The 22,590-nt window shown below is 47.5% G+C and overlaps 1 protein-coding gene across 2 annotated transcripts in view; it reads left to right on the top strand.

The window, feature by feature from the left end:
- Positions 1-22,590, top strand: part of LOC137519270 (flap endonuclease 1-B-like) — a 59,266-nt gene that overhangs the window by 17,812 nt on the left and 18,864 nt on the right. For both annotated transcript variants that reach the window (XM_068238177.1, XM_068238178.1), the window contains exons 3-5: positions 3,729-3,831; positions 3,917-3,965; positions 11,938-11,999. In XM_068238177.1, the coding sequence (XP_068094278.1) occupies positions 3,729-3,831; positions 3,917-3,965; positions 11,938-11,999 (214 nt within the window). The remainder of the gene's footprint in view (positions 1-3,728; positions 3,832-3,916; positions 3,966-11,937; positions 12,000-22,590) is intronic.

Raw genomic sequence — 22,590 nt, forward strand, 5'->3', positions numbered from 1 at the left:
GGACTTTGTCCCTCTTTCTATGTAAATATAGATATATTTCTCCAATAAAAAATGTGTTTGAATGACTCTAAACTTTATTCCCATCCTTTAAATCGATATATATTACTAATTTTAAAATGTTTAACATGAAGTAAAATGAACTAGTGTTCGTCTTTCTCATCGCAAAAAGTTGGGAGGTATGTAATAGTGAAACAGGTGGGGTGTGGCAGACCACTCGTTGGATAGTGTCCTGCGATATCGATACGCCCTGTTTCTATTGGGGTCCCTTTCAAAAGGGTCCCCATGTGAGTGTCTTTGGTTTTAAAGTTTTGTTTTTTTTTACTTTAATTTGTATTCAAAAAGTTTTTTTGTGATACATCAAACTGCATACAAGATGGCAAATGTCAAAGGATGATAACAGAGCAGCACAGAGAAGAAAATAAATAAAAAAAAAACAATGTGAATAAAGGTTGGCATCATTAAAGTAAGCAAGATGTGACTTGGCGTATTACATGTCCGTAAGAAAGGAGGAGAAACATGTGGCATACAACAAACAGTAAAAAACGGGTCAACTTGAAGCTGGTTGGCCTAAGGGAAATCTCAACATCCAAGGATCCCATATTTCTTCAAATATGTGCATAGTGGACTTGAGTGTATGGGTGATCTGCTCCATGCGATAAATCCACCAGATCTTATGGAGCAGCCAAGACGAAGGGGGCATAGGGCCTTTCCAAAATTTAGCAATAAGACATCTGTTGGCCACGCAAATTAGAGATACAAGCTTAGTTTGGTGAGCATGGAGACCAGGGGAGTCTTTGCTGAATAGAGCAGTGCCAATATTTTTAGGAACTGTAAAACCCAGGGTCAGAGTAATCTGATGAAAGCAGCCATCCCATAATTTGGAGATAACAGGGCAGCTCCACCAACGATGAATCATATCAGCATTAAAGGGAACCAGAGGCCCCAGAAAAAAGGTTTTATACATACCTGGGGCTTCCTCCAGCCCCATACGCACGGATCGCTCCCACGCCGCAGTCCTCCGCTTCCTGTATCCGGCGGTACTGGGTCCCGTAATTTCGGCAAGACGGCCAGTCGGCGGCAGGACGTGGCCAATTGTCCCTGCACAGCCGCATGCATAAAGGTATGGAGGGAGCCCCTGCTCATGCGGACAATTGGCCGCGTCCGCCGGAAGTGACGGGACCCGTACCGGTGGATAGAGAAAGCGGAGGATGGTGGCGTGGGAGCGATCCAGGCTTATAGGGCTGGAAGAAGCCCCAGGTATGTATAAAAGCTTTTTCTGTTTTTTGTTTTAGTTCCCTTTAACCTCGGTACAATGAAAGCATTTAGGGGCTGGTATAGCCTTAATTCAGGCTCCTAATTTAGCAGCTTTGCCTCCCTATTACGCCTTGGGAGTACCACCCTGTGCATCCTGTGGGCTCGGATGCCAGCATTACTGGTTCTATATACATTTCTGGCCCGAAACGAACATGCGTCGTTGCCTTTAAGACACAACATCTATTTAAAGAAAACCTGAACTGAAAATTAAAAGTCAAAATAAACATACACAAGTCATACTTACCTTCCATGTAGTCTACTCCTCAGTGTATTTCTCCTCTCCCGCATGCTGTTTGTCCACTGTGATTAATGGAATTCTCCGTCCTCCATTTTGAAAATGGCCATTACTCATAACAGCTTTCTGGTCAGCACACTGTTAAACTGTAACATCACCCACTTGAGCCATAGGGAAACATGGACATTGCCTGGTACATCAGTTTTCCTCTCAGCTATAACTGACAGCAACTGATATATTTCAGATCTGACAAAACATTGTCAGAACTGGAAGGGATTACTATAAGAAGAAAATGGTGAGCTTCTGAGAGGAACTGATGGCAAAGTAACTATGTAATGTTGTTTTGAAGTTACCTCATGTGTTTATTTTAAATATTTTTACTCAGTACAGGTTCTCTTTAAGGTTGCAATCAAGCCAAGCCAGAACACAGTATTTATCAGTTCCATCAGCTTCATTTTTTTATATTTTTGATGTATCATTGATTATATGAAGATTAATTATGTGGAATTGAAGAAACCATTTTAAATGTTTTTTGATATGTGTTAATAAAGTTTTTCTACAAAGTTTTGATACCACAAGACTGCACTCCAGTTCCTCATTTTTTGAATGTAGGTCCTTTTCTGTAAAGTAACTAAGGTTCCTATAGGCAAGGTGGATTGCCTCTAAAAGGACTGTGTTTTTTGGTCCTTTACTTCATAGAGGACTGTACCCAATTATATGTATATAGCGTAGCCTTCATTTTTGCCAGTTTCTGAGGAGTAAAGTACCAATGATATAGTATTTTATAGGCTTTTTCTTTTAGTACTATATTTGCTGAAGTTCTGGCCATATTATCAAATACTGATAACCACTCTCTTCGGGGGATTCTAAGGCTAAAGCGTTACCCCATTTTTCTATAGGAGGGATGATGAGTGGTAGGGCATCATACCATAATATAGTATACAACTGAGAGATTACATTTGGCCTATATGCTCCCTGTGTGTATTCACGTTCAATCTGTGTAGGTTCCTGCACTATATCTAATTTAAAAAAAAAAGATGAGATTTAGCTTCTAAGTTGTAAATAACAAAAGAAATCGGAGTTTGGGAGACTAGATTTAGTTTTCAGATTATCCCAGGAAAGTAGTTTGCCATCCTGAAAAGCAGAGTTAATATTCTTGATGCCTGCTCGCTTCCATCTGCTCCAAGTAGGTGCTTGGGAGGTAAAGGGGATTTTAGGATTGTGGTGTAGGGGTTCTAAGAGAGGTTTTTAAACTTTTAAGATTTTTATGCAATAATAAAGGGTTAATGCCTGGCAGATCTCCTGCTTTCTTTTCAGTCTCTGTGCCCCAAGCTATTACCGTGGCTCTGAGCCCGGCCCACGTCTTCACCTATAGACAAGCCCCCATTTGAACAGGACACTGAATATGTCTCCTGACTTCGGTTACCCCCAGGTCTTATCGTGCAAGGTATAGCGACTGAGGCCAAGAAAGCCAGAGTACCACCAGAGCAAACAAGACTATGCAGCTGGGTGATATTAGATAGTGGAAGAGGTTACACAGATCACCCCAGGAGTTATGGACAAGGGAGCAAGATTGCTCAGAGCAACCACAGCTCTGAGCTTCCGATAACCGCCACAAATAAACAAGACACAATGGTTGCTCAGGGCGACTGTAGCTCCGCTGCAACTGACAGGAGGGACCCTTACAAAATGATAGCAACAGATACGCTTAGATCTGCTTTTGTTCTATCTTCATTTTTTACTGTAATGCTTGGTGGATCTGCCATTTTGAATTACTGTTGATACATGTGGCAAAAAGGGACACCAGCAGAAGAGATACCGGCTGCTGGTCCATTGATGCCTTAACTAGACCCCGTAATTAAGGTCTATTGGGATCTGGTAAGCGTGTTTACAGTCACTTGCTGTATGGTGGTGGAATTTGAGGACCAGCGCTGAAGTGAAAGATTGTATATATGAAGAAGAGTCACTGGAATACTGGACTTTAGCCACTATTCTCCTGAGATTAGTTGTGTTTGTTGACACGTGGGAGCGCTGATATAGTTGAACATTGTGTTTTATAGTTCTTATTGATCCAGATGAAGCCAGTATAGTGACCAGGGTGTTGTCAGATGTGTCTGGCGAGATCGGGGAGCAGTTCAGCGACTGATGATCGTCATTTATCACCGATGTTTTCTTGCAGTATATTACAGGGCCTCTTTCATCGCACAATCTACATGCTGAGCATCGGAATCAAGCCTGTGTTTGTGTTTGATGGGATTCCACCAGAAAGCAAGCGTGCCAAGGTGAGCAAGCGTCAGACGAGCGGCGATCTCAGGTCATGTGACGATGAGCACAGCACAGTAATAATCACAGCATCTTCTTCCTCAGGTCGGCAGGGATGGCAGAGTCCTGGCCAGGAGTTCAGCACAATTACCAGGTGAGGTCACAACATGCAGATGTATTGAGCTGGTAATGCCACATTCCAGACTGTGTTCTGGGTGGAGACTAGAGAGCGAGTCGTCCTGAGGTCTCACTGTCCCTGAGGTCTGACTGTCCCTAAGGTCTGACTGTCCCCGAGGTCTGACTGTCCTGAGGACTGACTGTCCCTGAGGTCTGACTGTCCCCGTGGTCTGACTGTCCCCGTGGTCTGACTGTCCCCGAGGTCTGACTGTCCCCGAGGTCTGACTGTCCCTGAGGTCTGACTGTCCCCGAGGTCTGACTGACCCTGAGGTCTGACTGTGCCTGAGGTCTGACTGTGCCTGAGGTCTGACTGTCCCCGAGGTCTGACTGTCCCCGAGGTCTGACTGACCCTGAGGTCTGACTGTGCCTGAGGTCTGACTGTGCCTGAGGTCTGACTGTCCCCGAGGTCTGACTTTCCCCGAGGTCTGACTGTCCCCGAGGTCTGACTGTCCCCGAGGTCTGACTGTCTCTGAGGTTTGACTGTCCCCGAGGTCTGACTGTCTCTGAGGTTTGACTGTCTCTGAGGTCTGACTGTCTCTGAGGTTTGAATGTCCCTGAGGTCTGACTGTGCCTGAGGTCTGACTGTCCCTGAAGTCTGACTGACCCGGAGGTCTGACTTTGCCTGTGGGCTGACTGTCTCTGAGGTCTGATTTTCCCCAAGGTCTGACTGTACCCGAGGTCTGACTGTCCCTGAGGTCTGACTGTCCCTGAGGTCTGACTGTGCCTGAGGTTTGACTGTGCCTGAGGTCTGACTGTGCCTGAGGTCTGACTGTCCCTGAGGTCTGACTGTTCCCGAGGTCTGACTGTCCCCTAGGTCTGACTGTCCCCGAGGTCTGATTGTTCCCGAGGTCTGACTTTCTCCGAGGTCTGACTGTCCCCAAGGTCTGACTGTTGCTGAGGACTGACTGTCCCCGAGGTCTGATTGTCCCCTGAGGTCTGACTGTCCCTGAGGTTCGACTGTGCCTGAGGTCTGACTGTCCCTGAGGTCTGACTGTCCCTGAGGTCTGACTGTCCCCTAGGTCTGACTGTCCCCTAGGTCTGACTGTCCCCTAGGTCTGACTGTCCCCTAGGTCTGACTGTCCCCTAGGTCTGACTGTCCCCGAGGACTGACTGTCCCCGAGACCTGACTGTCCCTGAGGTCTGACTGTCGCTGAGGTCTGACTGTCCCCGAGGACTGACTGTCCCTGAGGTTTGACTGTCCCTGAGGTCTGACTGTCCCCGACGTCTGACTGTCCCCGACGTCTGTCCCCGAGATCTGACTGTCCCTGAGGTTTGACTGTCCCTGACGTCTGACTGTCCCCGACGTCTGACTGTCCCCGACATCTGACTGTTCCCGAGGTCTGACTGTCCCCAAGGTCTGACTGTCCCCGAGGTCTGACTGTCTCCGAGGTCTGACTGTCTCCGAGGTCTGACTGTCCCCTAGGTCTGACTGTCCCCTAGGTCTGACTGTCCCCTAGGTCTGACTGTCCCTGAGGTCTGACTGTCCCCGAGGACTGACTGTCCCCGAGGACTGACTGTCTCTGAGGACTGACTGTCCCTGAGGTCTGATTGTCCCCGAGGTCTGACTGTCCCTGAGATCTGACTGTCCCTGAGATCTGACTGTCCCTGAGGTCTGACTGTCCCCGAGGACTGACTGTCCCCAAGGTCTGACTGTCCCTGAGGTTTGACTGTCCCTGAGGTTTGACTGTCCCTGAGGTTTGACTGTCCCTGAGGTCTGACTGTCCCCGAGGACTGACTGTCCCTGAGGTCTGACTGTCCCCGACGTCTGACTGTCCCCGACGTCTGACTGTCCCCGAGATCTGACTGTCCCTGAGGTTTGACTGTCCCTGAGGTCTGACTGTCCCCGACGTCTAACTGTCCCCGACGTCTGACTGTCCCCGAGGTCTGACTGTCTCCGAGGTCTGACTGTCTCCGAGGTCTGACTGTCCCCGACGTCTGACTGTCTCCGAGGTCGGACTGTCTCCGAGGTCTGACTGTCTCCGAGGTCTGACTGTCCCCGAGGTCTGACTGTCCCTGAGGTCTGACTGTCCCCGAGGTTTGACTGTCCCTGAGGTTTGACTGTCCCCGAGGACTGACTGTCCCCGAGGACTGACTGTCTCTGAGGACTGACTGTCCCTGAGGTCTGATTGTCCCCGAGGTCTGACTGTCCCTGAGATCTGACTGTCCCTGAGATCTGACTGTCCCTGAGGTCTGACTGTCCCCGAGGTCTGACTGTCCCTGAGGTTTGACTGTCCCTGAGGGCTGACTGTCCCTGAGGTCTGACTGTCTCTGAGGTCTGACTTTCCCAGAGGTCTGACTGTCTCCGAGGTCTGACTGTCTCCGAGGTCTGACTGTCCCTGAGGTTTGACTGTCCCCGAGGTCTGACTGTCCCCGAGGTTTGACTGTCCCTGAGGTTTGACTGTCCCTGAGGTCTGACTGTCCCCGAGGACTGACTGTCTCCGAGGACTGATTGTCTCTGAGGACTGACTGTCCCTGAGGTCTGATTGTCCCCGAGGTCTGACTGTCCCTGAGATCTGACTGTCCCTGAGATCTGACTGTCCCTGAGATCTGACTGTCCCTGAGGTCTGACTGTCCCCGAGGACTGACTGTCCCCGAGGTCTGACTGTCCCCGAGGTTTGACTGTCCCCGAGGTTTGACTGTCCCGGAGGTTTGACTGTCCCTGAGGTCTGACTGTCCCTGAGGTCTGACTGTCTCTGAGGTCTGATTTTCCCCGAGGTCTGACTGTCCCCGAGGACTGACTGTCCCCGAGGTCTGATTGTCCCCGAGGTCTGATTGTCCCCGGGGTCTGACTGTTCCCGAGATCTGACTGTTCCCGAGATCTGACTGTCCCTGAGGTCTGACTGTCCCCGAGGTCTGACTGTCCCCGAGGTCTGACTGTCCCCGAGGTCTGACTGTCCCTGAGGACTGACTGTCCCCGAGGACTGACTGTCTCTGAAGACTGACTGTCCCTGAGGTCTGATTGTCCCCGAGGTCTGACTGTCCCTGAGATCTGACTGTCCCCGAGGACTGACTGTCCCCGAGGTCTGACTGTCCCCGAGGTCTGACTGTCCCCGAGGTCTGACTGTCCCTGAGGTCTGACTGTCCCTGAGGTTTGACTGTCCCTGAGGTCTGACTGTCCCTGAGGTCTGACTGTCTCTGTGGTCTAACTTTCCCCGAGGTCTGACTGTCTCCGAGGTCTGCCTGTCCCTGAGGTCTGACTGTCCCCGAGGTCTGACTGTCCCCGAGGTCTGACTGTCCCTGAGGTTTGACTGTCCCTGATGTCTGACTGTCCCCGAGGACTGACTGTCCCCGAGGACTGACTGTCTCTGAGGACTGACTGTCCCTGAGGTCTGATTGTCCCCGAGGTCTGACTGTCCCTGAGATCTGACTGTCCCTGAGGTTTGACTGTCCCTGAGGTTTGACTGTCCCTGAGGTCTGACTGTCCCTGAGGTCTGACTGTCTCTGAGGTCTGACTTTCCCCGAGGTCTGACTGTCCCTGAGGACTGACTGTCCCCGAGGTCTGACTGTCCGTGAGGTCTGACTGTCCCCGAGGTTTGACTGTCCCCGAGGTTTGACTGTCCCCGAGGTTTGACTGTCCCTGAGGTTTGACTGTCCCTGAGGTCTGACTGTCCCCGAGGACTGACTGTCCCCGAGGACTGACTGTCTCTGAGGACTGACTGTCCCTGAGGTCTGATTGTCCCCGAGGTCTGACTGTCCCTGAGATCTGACTGTCCCTGAGATCTGACTGTCCCTGAGGTCTGACTGTCCCCGAGGACTGACTGTCCCCGAGGTCTGACTGTCCCTGAGGTTTGACTGTCCCTGAGGTTTGACTGTCCCTGAGGTTTGACTGTCCCTGAGGTTTGACTGTCCCTGAGGTCTAACTGTCCCTGAGGTCTGACTGTCCCTGAGGTCTGACTGTCGCTGAGGTCTGACTGTCCCTGAGGACTGACTGTCCCTGAGGTTTGACTGTCCCTGAGGTCTGACTGTCCCCGACGTCTGACTGTCCCCGACGTCTGACTGTCCCCGAGATCTGACTGTCCCTGAGGTTTGACTGTCCCTGAGGTCTGACTGTCCCCGACGTCTAACTGTCCCCGACGTCTGACTGTCCCCGAGGTCTGACTGTCTCCGAGGTCTGACTGTCCCCGAGGTCTGACTGTCCCCGACGTCTGACTGTCTCCGAGGTCTGACTGTCCCCGAGGTCTGACTGTCCCCGAGGTCTGACTGTCCCTGAGGTTTGACTGTCCCCAAGGACTGACTGTCCCCGAGGACTGACTGTCCCTGAGGACTGACTGTCCCTGAGGTCTGATTGTCCCCGAGGTCTGACTGTCCCTGAGATCTGACTGTCCCTGAGATCTGACTGTCCCTGAGATCTGACTGTCCCTGAGGTCTGACTGTCCCCGAGGTCTGACTGTCCCTGAGGTTTGACTGTCCCTGAGGTTTGACTGTCCCTGAGGGCTGACTGTCCCTGAGGTCTGACTGTCTCTGAGGTCTGACTTTCCCCGAGGTCTGACTGTCTCCGAGGTCTGACTGTCTCCGAGGTCTGACTGTCCCTGAGGTTTGACTGTCCCCGAGGTCTGACTGTCCCCGAGGTTTGACTGTCCCTGAGGTTTGACTGTCCCTGAGGTCTGACTGTCCCCGAGGACTGACTGTCTCCGAGGACTGATTGTCTCTGAGGACTGACTGTCCCCGAGGTCTGATTGTCCCCGAGGTCTGACTGTCCCTGAGATCTGACTGTCCCTGAGATCTGACTGTCCCTGAGATCTGACTGTCCCTGAGATCTGACTGTCCCCGAGGACTGACTGTCCCCGAGGTTTGACTGTCCCCGAGGTTTGACTGTCCCGGAGGTTTGACTGTCCCGGAGGTTTGACTGTCCCTGAGGTCTGACTGTCCCTGAGGTCTGACTGTCCCTGAGGTCTGACTGTCTCTGAGGTCTGATTTTCCCCGAGGTCTGACTGTCCCCGAGGACTGACTGTCCCCGAGGTCTGATTGTCCCCGAGGTCTGATTGTCCCCGGGGTCTGACTGTTCCCGAGATCTGACTGTTCCCGAGATCTGTCTGTCCCTGAGGTCTGACTGTCCCCGAGGTCTGACTGTCCCCGAGGTCTGACTGTCCCCGAGGTTTGACTGTCCCTGAGGTCTGACTGTCCCTGAGGACTGACTGTCCCCGAGGACTGACTGTCTCTGAGGACTGACTGTCCCTGAGGTCTGATTGTCCCCGAGGTCTGACTGTCCCTGAGATCTGACTGTCCCCGAGGACTGACTGTCCCCGAGGTCTGACTGTCCCTGAGGTCTGACTGTCCCTGAGGTTTGACTGTCCCTGAGGTCTGACTGTCCCTGAGGTCTGACTGTCTCTGAGGTCTAACTGTCTCTGAGGTCTAACTTTCCCCGAGGTCTGACTGTCTCCGAGGTCTGCCTGTCCCTGTGGTCTGACTGTCCCCGAGGTCTGACTGTCCCCGAGGTTTGACTGTCCCTGAGGTTTGACTGTCCCTGATGTCTGACTGTCCCCGAGGACTGACTGTCCCCGAGGACTGACTGTCTCTGAGGACTGACTGTCCCTGAGGTCTGATTGTCCCCGAGGTCTGACTGTCCCTGAGATCTGACTGTCCCTGAGATCTGACTGTCCCTGAGATCTGACTTTCCCTGAGGTCTGACTGTCCCCGAGGACTGACTGTCCCCGAGGTCTGACTGTCCCTGAGGTTTGACTGTCCCTGAGGTTTGACTGTCCCTGAGGTCTGACTGTCCCCGAGGACTGACTGTCCCCGAGGTCTGACTGTCCCTGAGGTTTGACTGTCCCTGAGGTTTGACTGTCTCTGAGGTCTGACTGTCTCTGAGGTCTGACTTTCCCCGAGGTCTGACTGTCCCTGAGGACTGACTGTCCCCGAGGTCTGATTGTCCTCGAGGTCTGATTGTCCCCGGGGTCTGACTGTTCCCGAGATCTGACTGTTCACGAGATCTGACTGTCCCTGAGGTCTGACTGTCCCCGAGGTCTGACTGTCCCCGAGGTCTGACTGTCAGAACAGGTTCAGATAGAGATGGTCTGACCAGAATGGAATTTTCCCGTCTAAAATCCACAACGTCATCAAATCTGCTCTTCGCATAGTTCTTGTCTGTTTTTGTGAACATTCAACCCCATAATTCTCCTCTCTGAAATATTTGGGTTCCCAATAAACAGGCTGCTGCTTCTTCTCCCAAAAGCTGGCCATATAGTACTGGCTGGATAGTGTACTGGTTAAGGGCTCTGCCTTTGACATGGGAGACCAGGGTTGGAATCCTGGCTAGGTCAAGTACCTATTCAGTAAGGAGTTCAAGGCAAGACTCCTTAACACTGCAAGGTGGCCTCCTGAGCGCCTCCCAGTGGCTGCAGCTCTTGTGCACTTAGAGTCCGACAGGAGAAAAGCGCTATACAAATGTACGGATTATTATTATTATTATATAGTATTAGACAGTTTAATAGGTTAGATTCAATAAAAACATCCTCAGCATTTGTCGTTTACCAGGTCTGCCGTACATCTAATGGTCTATGGCCACCATAACACCTAAAAAACGTAAGAAAACACGTTGATACAATCAGAAGAAAAGTCTTAGTGCACCAAAGAAAGTCCACATGGCCCAAGCTAGTCCTCTCCATCCATTTGTATCACCATTCTCACATTTCCCAGTCCTGTAAATGTGGGCAACCACCTATGACATATGTCACCATGCAGCTAACATCATGTGCTATCACTGCCCTCTCTTCATCCTCTATCTAGTATAACCACCTATAACATATGTCACCATGCAGCTAACATCATGTGCTATCACTGCCCTCTCTTCATCCTCTATCTAGTATAACCACCTATAACATATGTCACCATGCAGCTAACATGTGCTATCACTGCCCTCTCTTCATCCTCTATCTAGTATAACCACCTATGACATATGTCACCATGCAGCAAACTCTTATCATGTCCTGTCACTGCCCTCTCTTCATCCTCTATCCAATATAACCACCTTCATCATGTAAATGATCTCTTTACAGCTAAATGCAAAGGCCACTCCTCCATTCTCCTCCATCTTCATCTGTCCTCCACAATCTACTCCTCCAGACACACTCATCTGTAGGTATAAAGGTCTCTTTCTTTGGAGACCTTCTGTCATGCTTCCCCTAAACTTTGGAACTACCTGCCACACCCAATCAGGACATCTCCATCCCTGGAATCCATTTAAGTCCAAACTGAAAACCCACCTGATTAGTTTACGAACGCTTGACTATTTCCTCTGTAACACAGTCCAGCCTGCAACCCTATATTGATCCGAGACATAGCTATGCGCTTCAAGAACTATGGGAGAAAACACGGCACTCAGAAGCTGTGTGCAGCAACAAGCTGTATTGAAGCAGACAGTACACAGTATTGTTTGCAGGTGTGGTGTACCTGCATGACACTGAGCCCCGGCTGGCCGACTTATTGTTGGTTTATACCCAAGGTGAGGAGTTCTCTTGCACTTATTCAAGACCTATGGGAGAAAAGTTTCTTGTATATCTTCCTATCTCTCTAGAAGGTCTTGTATTGACTGTGAGTGTGATTTGAACCATATCTCCTCTCCACCCTCTTCTGTTGGGGTTCCTCAAGGTCCTGTCCTTGGTCCTATACTCTTCTGCATCTATTTGCACTGGAGTAGGAAGTGAACAGACTAAAGCTGGGTACACACTTGATATTACTGTTACCCGACAGGGAGTGGCTCTCAGTCCTTCAGGCGATAGTCCATTGAGAAGCCTGTATAGACACCTCTCTAGCCAGCTGGCTAGCAACATGTTCTCTTTCTGTGTACAGCGGCGGGCAGACAGTGTACCAGGCTCTCCTTTCTTCGACGCACTAATCCCAACACTGCAAGTCAAAAGACCGATTTATCATTTGTGGCCAGCTGTCAGGATATAAAGGTTCATTAGTCTCATTCTCTGCAAATAATAAATCTTCTGTTTATGTCACTGCAGGGCCAGACAAGCAGAGGGACCTGAAGAAATTGCTGTCACTCCTGGGGGTCCCATTCATACAGGTAGGACTGACTGAACTGCACAGTGACCCCCCTGCTCAACAGCTTGTCTTTATATGATTACAGACACGATACTGACCTATAAGAACTCGCACATCTTAGCTGTCTACCACAGACTCGCTACAGCAGGAAGGGTTCTTTTCATGTAAGCATTACTGTCACTCCTGGGGGTCCCATTCATACAAGTAGGACTGAACTGCACAGTGACTCCCCTGCTCTTTATGTGATTACAGACACAATACTGACCTATAAGAACTCGCACATCACAGCTGTCTACCACAGACTCGCTACAGCAGGAAGGGTTCTTTTCATATAAGCATTACTGTCACTCCTGGGGGTCCCATTCATACAAGTAGGACTGAACTGCACAGTGACTCCCCCCCCCCCCCCCCCCCCCCGCTCAGCAGCTTGTCTGTATGTGATTACAGACACGATACTAACCTATAAGAACTAGCACATCACAGCTGTCTCCCACAGACTCGCTACAGTAAGAAGGGTTCTTTTCATATAAGCATTACTGTGCACTCCCTTAGGGCTGGAACCCACTGAAATCCGCAAACGCAAAACGCAACCGCTAGCGTTTTGTCTGAGCGGTTTGCAAGCGGATTCATGCACGTTTTCGGTCGCGTTTTGCAACAGTGTATTTTTTTGCTCAGCGGTTGTGTAGCGTTTCGCGTTTTTCGCGTTTTTATCCTGATTGGTCCTGTGAATTATTTTTAATTTTGTTACAGTGTGCTGAACCGCAAAACGCTAGCAAAACCGCTCAGTTTAGGTTTTGCTGAGCGTTTCTGCTAGCGTTTCAATACTTTACATTGAAGCGCTAACGCTCCCAAAATGCTGCAGGTCCTGCGTTTGCGTTTCTGGGAAACGCAAACGCTCCTATGGAAGTTGCCCCATCGATTAACATCAGCTGAGCGTTTTGGCAAAACGCTAGCGTATCGCAGCGCTACCAAAATGCTCAAAAAACCGCTCTTGTGGGTTCCAGCCCTTAGGGTTGGTTCACACTGGGGCGTTTGTTTTTTTCAGGAGTGTTTCAACGTAAAAATTTATACCTATGGCACCATTTTCATTGCGCAACATTTTCGGAGATGCCGCAATGCGATCTCAAAGTGCAATTGCCAAAAAATCACAGCGCAAAATCGCAATCTGTTTCGTGATCTGAATATGAACCTAGCCGTAGGGGCCATTCACACTCGTTCTAGCATTTTATCAATACAATTTTCAATTTTTTGATTAGTATTTCTGTACAAACTTTTGTGTGCGTTTTATATGTTTTGGATGTGAAATTTTTATATTGTGATTTTTCCCAGGATACCCAATAAAAATGTATTTACATGAAAACCCATTTATGGTAATTAACTTCAAAATCTCAAAACACATATTTCTCAACAAATGTCCTGCGTTTTTATTGACTTACATTGAAGCAGGAATCCCACGTGGCGTACGAAATATAAACGCAGAAAATCTGCAAATGCAAATTCCCACAAAATCAGAAATACAGTCCGAAGCTGATGAGATACTTTACATCTGCAGCAATCACATTTTTCGCAAGTGTGATCCTTGCTTTAGTGTTTGCTGCAGTCACAACGTCACTAGAGGCTTGTTCACACTACGCGCAGCACTGATAGCTTCAGCTCTACAGACACAGCGTGACATCTACATGGGCATATCAGTGACCAGTGACTTCCATATTATTGCTCCCTAAGGCCGGTTTCACTCTAGGGATTGGTGGCAGCGGTGCAGACCTTAGAGGATTACCACGGTAGTTACCTTCTGGCTGACAGCCAGACACACTCACTTCCTGTTTTGTAAATATGGAAGTGTACTGAAGTGTATTGTAAAAAATACGCTTCCGCGCATGTGCGCCGCACTGCCATCATTTTATGAATCCCTGCGTCGCCGTAGACTTACACGACTTCTGGTCCGCCACACGTCGGCACATAACCGCGCGGTAACGAAGGTCTATCCGAGCGTCGGGGGTACGGCAAAAACGTCACTTCCGTCGCATCACGCCGTACCGCGTCAGTATGAAAGCCCCCATAGACATTCATCGCCCTGGGGTGGGGTAAAAATACTGCACCGCCCCCGTGTGAAAAGGCCCTTACCGTCTGTGCATCGCTGTATGATAATAATTCATATGAATAATTGTTGCACCATTCATTATTCTATAGTGCTGCATAGTGCATGTAAGTAATACTTGTACCGCTGGATGTCATGACTGTACAGTGTCCAGGGGCCGAGCAATACCACATCAGCCAGAGCAGCTGCTATGGGGCCCTGCAGCACAGGCGGCCCACTGGGTACTCAGTATTCACAATTAACTTTCCTGTGTTTCTCCACCCTCGGCATGAAAATGTAAATTGCCCAGTTATCTCATATCCATAGGGTGGGGCAGGTGGCTTCCATCTGAGGGCCCCATGAAAGTTTTTCTATGGGGCCCCCTGATGCGTACATTTGAATACGGCGCTGGTAGACTTGGGCGCAGGATCCAGCTGTTAAATGGCTGGTCCTGCTTCTGCACAAGTCCGGGGCGTTTTAATTACTATTCCCCCTCCAGGCCGACATGGATAGTGGGGGAATGAAATAATTCGGCTTCCAGCGATTGCTGGAGGCCGAATTATTGTGTTTTTTAAACAACTTCGGCTCCGTCTTCTGACGGAGCCGACCTTCCTCACTGAGCGCCGCTATAGACTGATTCCCATTACAGTCTATGGCGGCGCTGGCTGCGCCCAAAGCTAGCAGCGCTGAAAAGCACTGCTCCGCCCCTGATCTCTAGCTACACCACTGACAGAGTCTTGAACTTCTCATCTCTATTCCCCAATATCTGTTTTGTATTATGTACTGGGTTACGGAAGATGTTTGCGCTATATATATAAAATCATAATAATAATAATAATTTATACATTTTTAAGTCTACTGTGATAATTGAGAAACTCTTTGACATTACTTGGACTTTACTGGACTTTACTTCCTGTCTTCTCTGTCATGTGTTTGGTTACTTCCTGTCTACTCTGTCATGTGTTTGGTTACTTCCTGTCTTCTCTGTCATATGTTTGTTTACTTCCTGTCTACACTGTCATGTGTTTGGTTACTTCCTGTCTTTTCTGTCATGTGTTTGGTTACTTCCTGTCTTCTCTGTCATGTGTTTGGTTAGTTCCTGTCTTCTCTGTCACGTGTTTGTTAGTTCCTGTCTTCTCTGTCATGTGTTTGGTTACTTCCTGTCTTCTCTGTCATGTGTTTGGTTAGTTCCTGTCTTCTCTGTCATGTGTTTGTTTACTTCCTGTCTACACTGTCATGTGTTTGGTTACTTCCTGTCTTCTCTGTCGTGTGTTTGTTTACTTCCTGTCTACACTGTCATGTGTTTGGTTAGATCCTGTCTTCTCTGTCATGTGTTTGGTTACTTCCTGTCTTCTCTGCCATGTGTTTGTTTACTTCCTGTCTACACCATAGGGCCCAACCGTCCCGTTTTCGTCGGGACTGTCACGATTTTGGGGGGCTCTCCCGCTATCACGGTATGAGCCCCCCAAGTCCCGGGCAGCAGTGGGCAGTGAGGGTGGAAAAAAAAATGATCAAGGCGCCAGCCGCGGGTAAGTGGGATGCGGGATGCGTGCATCCCATTACTACCTCCCTCCCTCCCTTGTAATCTGCCCCCCCCCCCCCTGTGTCTTCTCCCTGTTTGCAGAGTGCGCAGCTAAGCGGAGCGGGCTGTGAGCTTACCGGTGTCCATGGACGCATACCGATGTCCGGCTTCAATCTGCTTCCTGTGACGTCACAGGAAGCAGGAAGCCAGATGGTGGTATGCGTCCATGGATATCGGTAAGCTCACAGCCCGCTCCGCTTAGCTGCGCACTCTGCAAACGGGGGAGACACAGGGGGGGGGGGCAGATTCCAAGGGAGGGAGGGAGGTAGTAATGGGATGCACGCGTCCCGCATCCCACTTACCCGCGGCTGGCGCCTTGATCATTTTGTTCTTGCATTGGCACCCTTCACCCCACTCATGGCCATCCTCACCCTCCTCTCCACCCACCCACCGACACCCTCCTCCTAACCCACCCACGGACACCCTCCTCCCCATCATATATGGGGGAAATATGTATTAAAAATATTAGGGGATACTATTAATTGAAAAAAAAAAATCAAATTTTTTTTTCATGGTAGGTGTGATTGGGGGGGGGGGGGGGGAGAGGCGGGGGGGAGGCGTGGTTAGGGGTGTGGCCTAAGTGTCCCGATTCCCAGCTTTAAAATGTTGGGAGGTATGCTACACTGTCATGTGTTTGGTTAGATCCTGTCTTCTCTGTCATGTGTTTGGTTACTTCCTGTCTTCTCTGTCATGTGTTTGGTTACTTCCTGTCTTCTCTGTCGTGTGTTTGTTTACTTCCTGTCTACACTGTCATGTGTTTGGTTAGATCCTGTCTTCTCTGTCATGTGTTTGGTTACTTCCTGTCTTCTCTGTCATGTGTTTGGTTACTTCCTGTCTTCTCTGTCATGTGTTTGGTTAGTTCCTGTCTTCTCTGTCACGTGTTTGATTAGTTCCTTTCTTCTCTGTTATGTGTTTGTTTACTTCCTGTCTACACTGTCATGTGTTTGGTTACTTCCTGTCTTTTCTGTCATGTGTTTGGTTAGATCCTGTCTTCTCTGTCATGTGTTTGTTTACTTCCTGTCTACACTGTCATGTGTTTGGTCACTTCCTGTCTTTTCTGTCATGTGTTTGGTTACTTCCTGTCTTTTCTGTCATGTGTTTGGTTAGATCCTGTCTTCTCTGTCATGTGTTTGGTTACTTCCTGTCTTCGCTGTCATGTGTTTGGATAGTTCCTGTCTTCTCTGTCATGTGTTTGGTTACTTTCTGTCTTCTCTGTCATGTGTTTGGTTACTTCCTGTCTTCTCTGTCATGTGTTTGGTTAATTCCTGTCTTCTCTGTCATGTGTTTGGTTAGTACCTGTCTTCTCTGTCGTGTGTTTGTTTACTTCCTGTCTTCTCTGTCATGTGTTTGTTTACTTCCTGTCTTTTCTGTCATGTGTTTGGTAAGTTCCTGTCTTCTCTGTCATGTGTTTGGTTACTTCCTGTCTTCTCTGTCATGTGTTTGGTTACTTCCTGTCTTCTCTGTCATGTGTTTGGTTACTTCCTGTCTTCTCTGTCATGTGTTTGGTTACTTCCTGTCTTCTCTGTCATGTGTTTGGTTAGTTCCTGTCTTCTCTGTCACGTGTTTGATTAGTTCCTTTCTTCTCTGTTATGTGTTTGTTTACTTCCTGTCTACACTGTCATGTGTTTGGTTACTTCCTGTCTTTTCTGTCATGTGTTTGGTTAGATCCTGTCTTCTCTGTCATGTGTTTGTTTACTTCCTGTCTACACTGTCATGTGTTTGTTTACTTCCTGTCTTTTCTGTCATGTGTTTGGTAAGTTCCTGTCTTCTCTGTCATGTGTTTGGTTACTTCCTGTCTTCTCTGTCATGTGTTTGGTTACTTCCTGTCTTCTCTGTCATGTGTTTGGTTACTTCCTGTCTTCTCTGTCATGTGTTTGGTTACTTCCTGTCTTCTCTGTCATGTGTTTGGTTAGTTCCTGTCTTCTCTGTCACGTGTTTGATTAGTTCCTTTCTTCTCTGTTATGTGTTTGTTTACTTCCTGTCTACACTGTCATGTGTTTGGTTACTTCCTGTCTTTTCTGTCATGTGTTTGGTTAGATCCTGTCTTCTCTGTCATGTGTTTGTTTACTTCCTGTCTACACTGTCATGTGTTTGTTTACTTCCTGTCTTTTCTGTCATGTGTTTGGTAAGTTCCTGTCTTCTCTGTCATGTGTTTGGTTACTTCCTGTCTTTTCTGTCATGTGTTTGGTTACTTCCTGTCTTTTCTGTCATGTGTTTGGTAAGTTCCTGTCTACACTGTCATGTGTTTGGTCACTTCCTGTCTTTTCTGTCATGTGTTTGGTTACTTCCTGTCTTTTCTGTCATGTGTTTGGTTAGATCCTGTCTTCTCTGTCATGTGTTTGGTTACTTCCTGTCTTCGCTGTCATGTGTTTGGATAGTTCCTGTCTTCTCTGTCATGTGTTTGGTTACTTCCTGTCTTCTCTGTCATGTGTTTGGTTACTTCCTGTCTTCTCTGTCATGTGTTTGGTTACTTCCTGTCTTCTCTGTCATGTGTTTGTTTACTTCCTGTCTACACTGTCATGTGTTTGTTTACTTCCTGTCTTCTCTGTCATGTGTTTGGTTACTTTCTGTCTTCTCTGTCATGTGTTTGGTTAGTTCCTGTCTTCTCTGTCATGTGTTTGTTTACTTCCTGTCTACACTGTCATGTGTTTGGTTAGTTCCTGTCTTCTCTGTCATGTGTTTGGTTAGTTCCTGTCTTCTCTGTCATGTGTTTGTTTACTTCCTGTCTTTTCTGTCATGTGTTTGGTTAGTTCCTGTCTTCGCTGTCATGTGTTTGGTTAGTTCCTGTCTTCTGTGTCATGTGTTTGTTTACTTCCTGTCCTCTCTGTCATGTGTTTGGTTACTTCCTGTCTTCTCTGTCGTGTGTTTGGTTACTTCCTGTCTTCTCTGTCGTGTCTTTGGTTACTTCCTGTCTTCTCTGTCATGTGTTTGTTTACTTCCTGTCTTTTCTGTCATGTGTTTGGTAAGTTCCTGTCTTCTCTGTCATGTGTTTGGTTACTTCCTGTCTTCTCTGTCATGTGTTTGGTTACTTCCTGTCTTCTCTGTCATGTGTTTGGTTACTTCCTGTCTTCTCTGTCATGTGTTTGTTTACTTCCTGTCTTCTCTGTCATGTGTTTGTTTACTTCCTGTCTTTTCTGTCATGTGTTTGGTTAGTTCCTGTCTTCTCTGTCATGTGTTTGGTTAGTTCCTGTCTTCGCTGTCATGTGTTTGGGTACTTCCTGTCTTCTCTGTCATGTGTTTGGTTACTTCCTGTCTTCTCTGTCATGTGTTTGGTTACTTCCTGTCTTCTCTGTCATGTGTTTGTTTACTTCCTGTCTTTTCTATCATGTGTTTGGTTAGTTCCTGTCTTCTCTGTCATGTGTTTGGTTACTTCCTGTCTTTTCTGTCATGTGTTTGTTTACTTCCTGTCTTTTCTGTCATGTGTTTGGTTAGTACTTGTCTTCTCTGTCGTGTGTTTGTTTACTTCCTGTCTTCTCTGTCATGTGTTTGGTTACTTCCTGTCTTCTCTGTCGTGTGTTTGGTTACTTCCTGTCTTCTCTGTCATGTGTTTGTTTACTTCCTGTCTTTTCTGTCATGTGTTTGGTTAGATCCTGTCTTCTCTGTCATGTGTTTGGTTACTTTCTGTCTTCTCTGTCATGTGTTTGGTTAGTTCCTGTCTTCTCTGTAATGTGTTTGTTTACTTCCTGTCTACACTGTCATGTGTTTGGTTAGTTCCTGTCTTCTCTGTCATGTGTTTGGTTAGTTCCTGTCTTCTCTGTCATGTGTTTGGTTACTTCCTGTCTTCTCTGTCATGTGTTTGTTTACTTCCTGTCTTTTCTGTCATGTGTTTGTTTACTTCCTGTCTTTTCTGTCATGTGTTTGGTTAGTTCCTGTCTTCGCTGTCATGTGTTTGGTTAGTTCCTGTCTTCTGTGTCATGTGTTTGTTTACTTCCTGTCCTCTCTGTCATGTGTTTGGTTACTTCCTGTCTTCTCTGTCGTGTGTTTGGTTACTTCCTGTCTTCTCTGTCGTGTCTTTGGTTACTTCCTGTCTTCTCTGTCATGTGTTTGTTTACTTCCTGTCTTTTCTGTCATGTGTTTGGTAAGTTCCTGTCTTCTCTGTCATGTGTTTGGTTACTTCCTGTCTTCTCTATCATGTGTTTGGTTACTTCCTGTCTTCTCTGTCATGTGTTTGGTTACTTCCTGTCTTCTCTGTCATGTGTTTGGTTACTTCCTGTCTTCTCTGTCATGTGTTTGTTTACTTCCTGTCTTCTCTGTCATGTGTTTGTTTACTTCCTGTCTTTTCTGTCATGTGTTTGGTTAGTTACTGTCTTCTCTGTCATGTGTTTGGTTACTTCCTCTCCTCTCTGTCATGTGTTTGGTTACTTCCTGTCTTCTCTGTCATGTGTTTGGTTACTTCCTGTCTTCTCTGTCATGTGTTTGAATAGTTCCATTCTTCTCTGTCACGTGTTTGTTAGTTCCCGTCTTCTCTGCCATGTGTTTGGTTACTTCCTGTCTTCTCTGTCATGTATTTGATTAGTTCCATTCTTCTCTGTCACGTGTTTGTTAGTTCCCGTCTTCTCTGCCATGTGTTTGGTTACTTCCTGTCTTCTCTGTCATGTGTTTGGTTACTTCTTGTCCTCTCTGTCATGTGTTTGTTTACTTCCTGTCTTCTCTGTCATGTGTTTGGTTACTTCCTGTCTTCTCTGTCATGTGTTTGATTAGTTCCATTCTTCTCTGTCACGTGTTTGGTTAGTTCCCGTCTTCTCGTGCCATGTGTTTGGTTAGTTCCTGTCTTCTCTGTCATGTGTTTGGTTACTTCCTGTCCTCTCTGTCATGTGTTTGGTTACTTCCTGTCTTCTCTGTCATGTGTTTGGTTACTTCCTGTCCTCTCTGTCATGTGTTTGGTTACTTCCTGTCTTCTCTGTCATGTGTTTGTTTACTTCCTGTCTTCTCTGTCATGTGTTTGGTTACTTCCTGTCTTCTCTGTCATGTGTTTGGTTACTTCCTGTCTTCTCTGTCATGTGTTTGGTTACTTCCTGTCTTCTCTGTCATGTGTTTGTTTACTTCCTGTCTTCTCTGTCATGTGTTTGGTTACTTCCTGTCTTCTCTGTCATGTGTTTGGTTACTTCCTGTCTTCTCTGTCATGTGTTTGATTAGTTCCATTCTTCTCTGTCACGTGTTTGGTTAGTTCCCGTCTTCTCTGCCATGTGTTTGGTTACTTCCTGTCTTCTCTGTCATGTGTTTGGTTACTTCCTGTCTTCTCTGTCATGTGTTTGGTTACTTCCTGTCTTCTCTGTCATGTGTTTGGTTACTTCCTGTCCTCTCTGTCATGTGTTTGGTTACTTCCTGTCTTCTCTGTCATGTGTTTGTTTACTTCCTGTCTTCTCTGTCATGTGTTTGGTTACTTCCTGTCTTCTCTGTCATGTGTTTGATTAGTTCCATCCTTCTCTGTCACGTGTTTGGTTAGTTCCCGTCTTCTCTGCCATGTGTTTGGTTACTTCCTGTCTTCTCTGTCATGTGTTTGGTTACTTCCTGTCTTCTCTGTCATGTGTTTGGTTACTTCCTGTCCTCTCTGTCATGTGTTTGGTTACTTCCTGTCTTCTCTGTCATGTGTTTGTTTACTTCCTGTCTTCTCTGTCATGTGTTTGGTTACTTCCTGTCTTCTCTGTCATGTGTTTGATTAGTTCCATTCTTCTCTGTCACGTGTTTGGTTAGTTCCTGTCTTCTCTGCCATGTGTTTGGTTACTTTCTGTCTTCTCTGTCATGTGTTTGGTTACTTCCTGTCTTCTCTGTCATGTGTTTGGTTACTTCCTGTCTTCTCTGTCATGTGTTTGATTAGTTCCATTCTTCTCTGTCACGTGTTTGGTTAGTTCCCGTCTTCTCTGCCATGTGTTTGGTTACTTCCTGTCTTCTCTGTCATGTGTTTGGTTACTTCCTGTCTTCTCTGTCATGTGTTTGGTTACTTCCTGTCTTGTCTGTCATGTGTTTGATTAGTTCCATTCTTCTCTGTCACGTGTTTGGTTAGTTCCCGTCTTCTCTGCCATGTGTTTGGTTACTTCCTGTCCTCTCTGTCATGTGTTTGGTTACTTCCTGTCTTCTCTGTCATGTGTTTGGTTACTTCCTGTCCTCTCTTTCATGTGTTTGGTTACTTCCTGTCTTCTCTGTCATGTGTTTGTTTACTTCCTGTCTTTTCTGTCATGTGTTTGGTTACTTCCTGTCTTCTCTGTCATGTGTTTGGTTACTTCCTGTCTTTTCTGTCATGTGTTTGGTTATTTCCTGTCTTCTCTGTCATGTGTTTGGTTACTTTCTGTCTTCTCTGTCATGTGTTTGGTTAGTTCCTGTCTTCTCTGTCATGTGTTTGTTTACTTCCTGTCTTCTCTGTCATGTGTTTGGTTAGTTCCTGTCTTCTCTGTCATGTGTTTGGTTAGTTACTGTCTTCTCTGTCATGTGTTTGGTTACTTCCTCTCCTCTCTGTCATGTGTTTGGTTACTTCCTGTCTTCTCTGTCATGTGTTTGGTTACTTCCTGTCTTCTCTGTCATGTGTTTGATTAGTTCCATTCTTCTCTGTCACGTGTTTGTTAGTTCCCGTCTTCTCTGCCATGTGTTTGGTTACTTCCTGTCTTCTCTGTCATGTGTTTGATTAGTTCCATTCTTCTCTGTCACGTGTTTGGTTACTTCCTCTCCTCTCTGTCATGTGTTTGGTTACTTCCTGTCTTCTCTGTCATGTGTTTGGTTACTTTCTGTCTTCTCTGTCATGTGTTTGATTAGTTCCATTCTTCTCTGTCACGTGTTTGGTTAGTTCCTGTCTTCTCTGTCATGTGTTTGGTTACTTCCTGTCTTCTCGTGCCATGTGTTTGGTTAGTTCCTGTCTTCTCTGTCATGTGTTTGGTTACTTCCTGTCTTCTCTGTCATGTGTTTGGTTACTTCCTGTCTTTTCTGTCATGTGTTTGGTTACTTCCTGTCTTCTCTGTCATG

This window comes from Hyperolius riggenbachi, chromosome 5, assembly GCF_040937935.1.
Source record: "Hyperolius riggenbachi isolate aHypRig1 chromosome 5, aHypRig1.pri, whole genome shotgun sequence".
NCBI classification, from domain to species: domain Eukaryota; kingdom Metazoa; phylum Chordata; class Amphibia; order Anura; family Hyperoliidae; genus Hyperolius; species Hyperolius riggenbachi.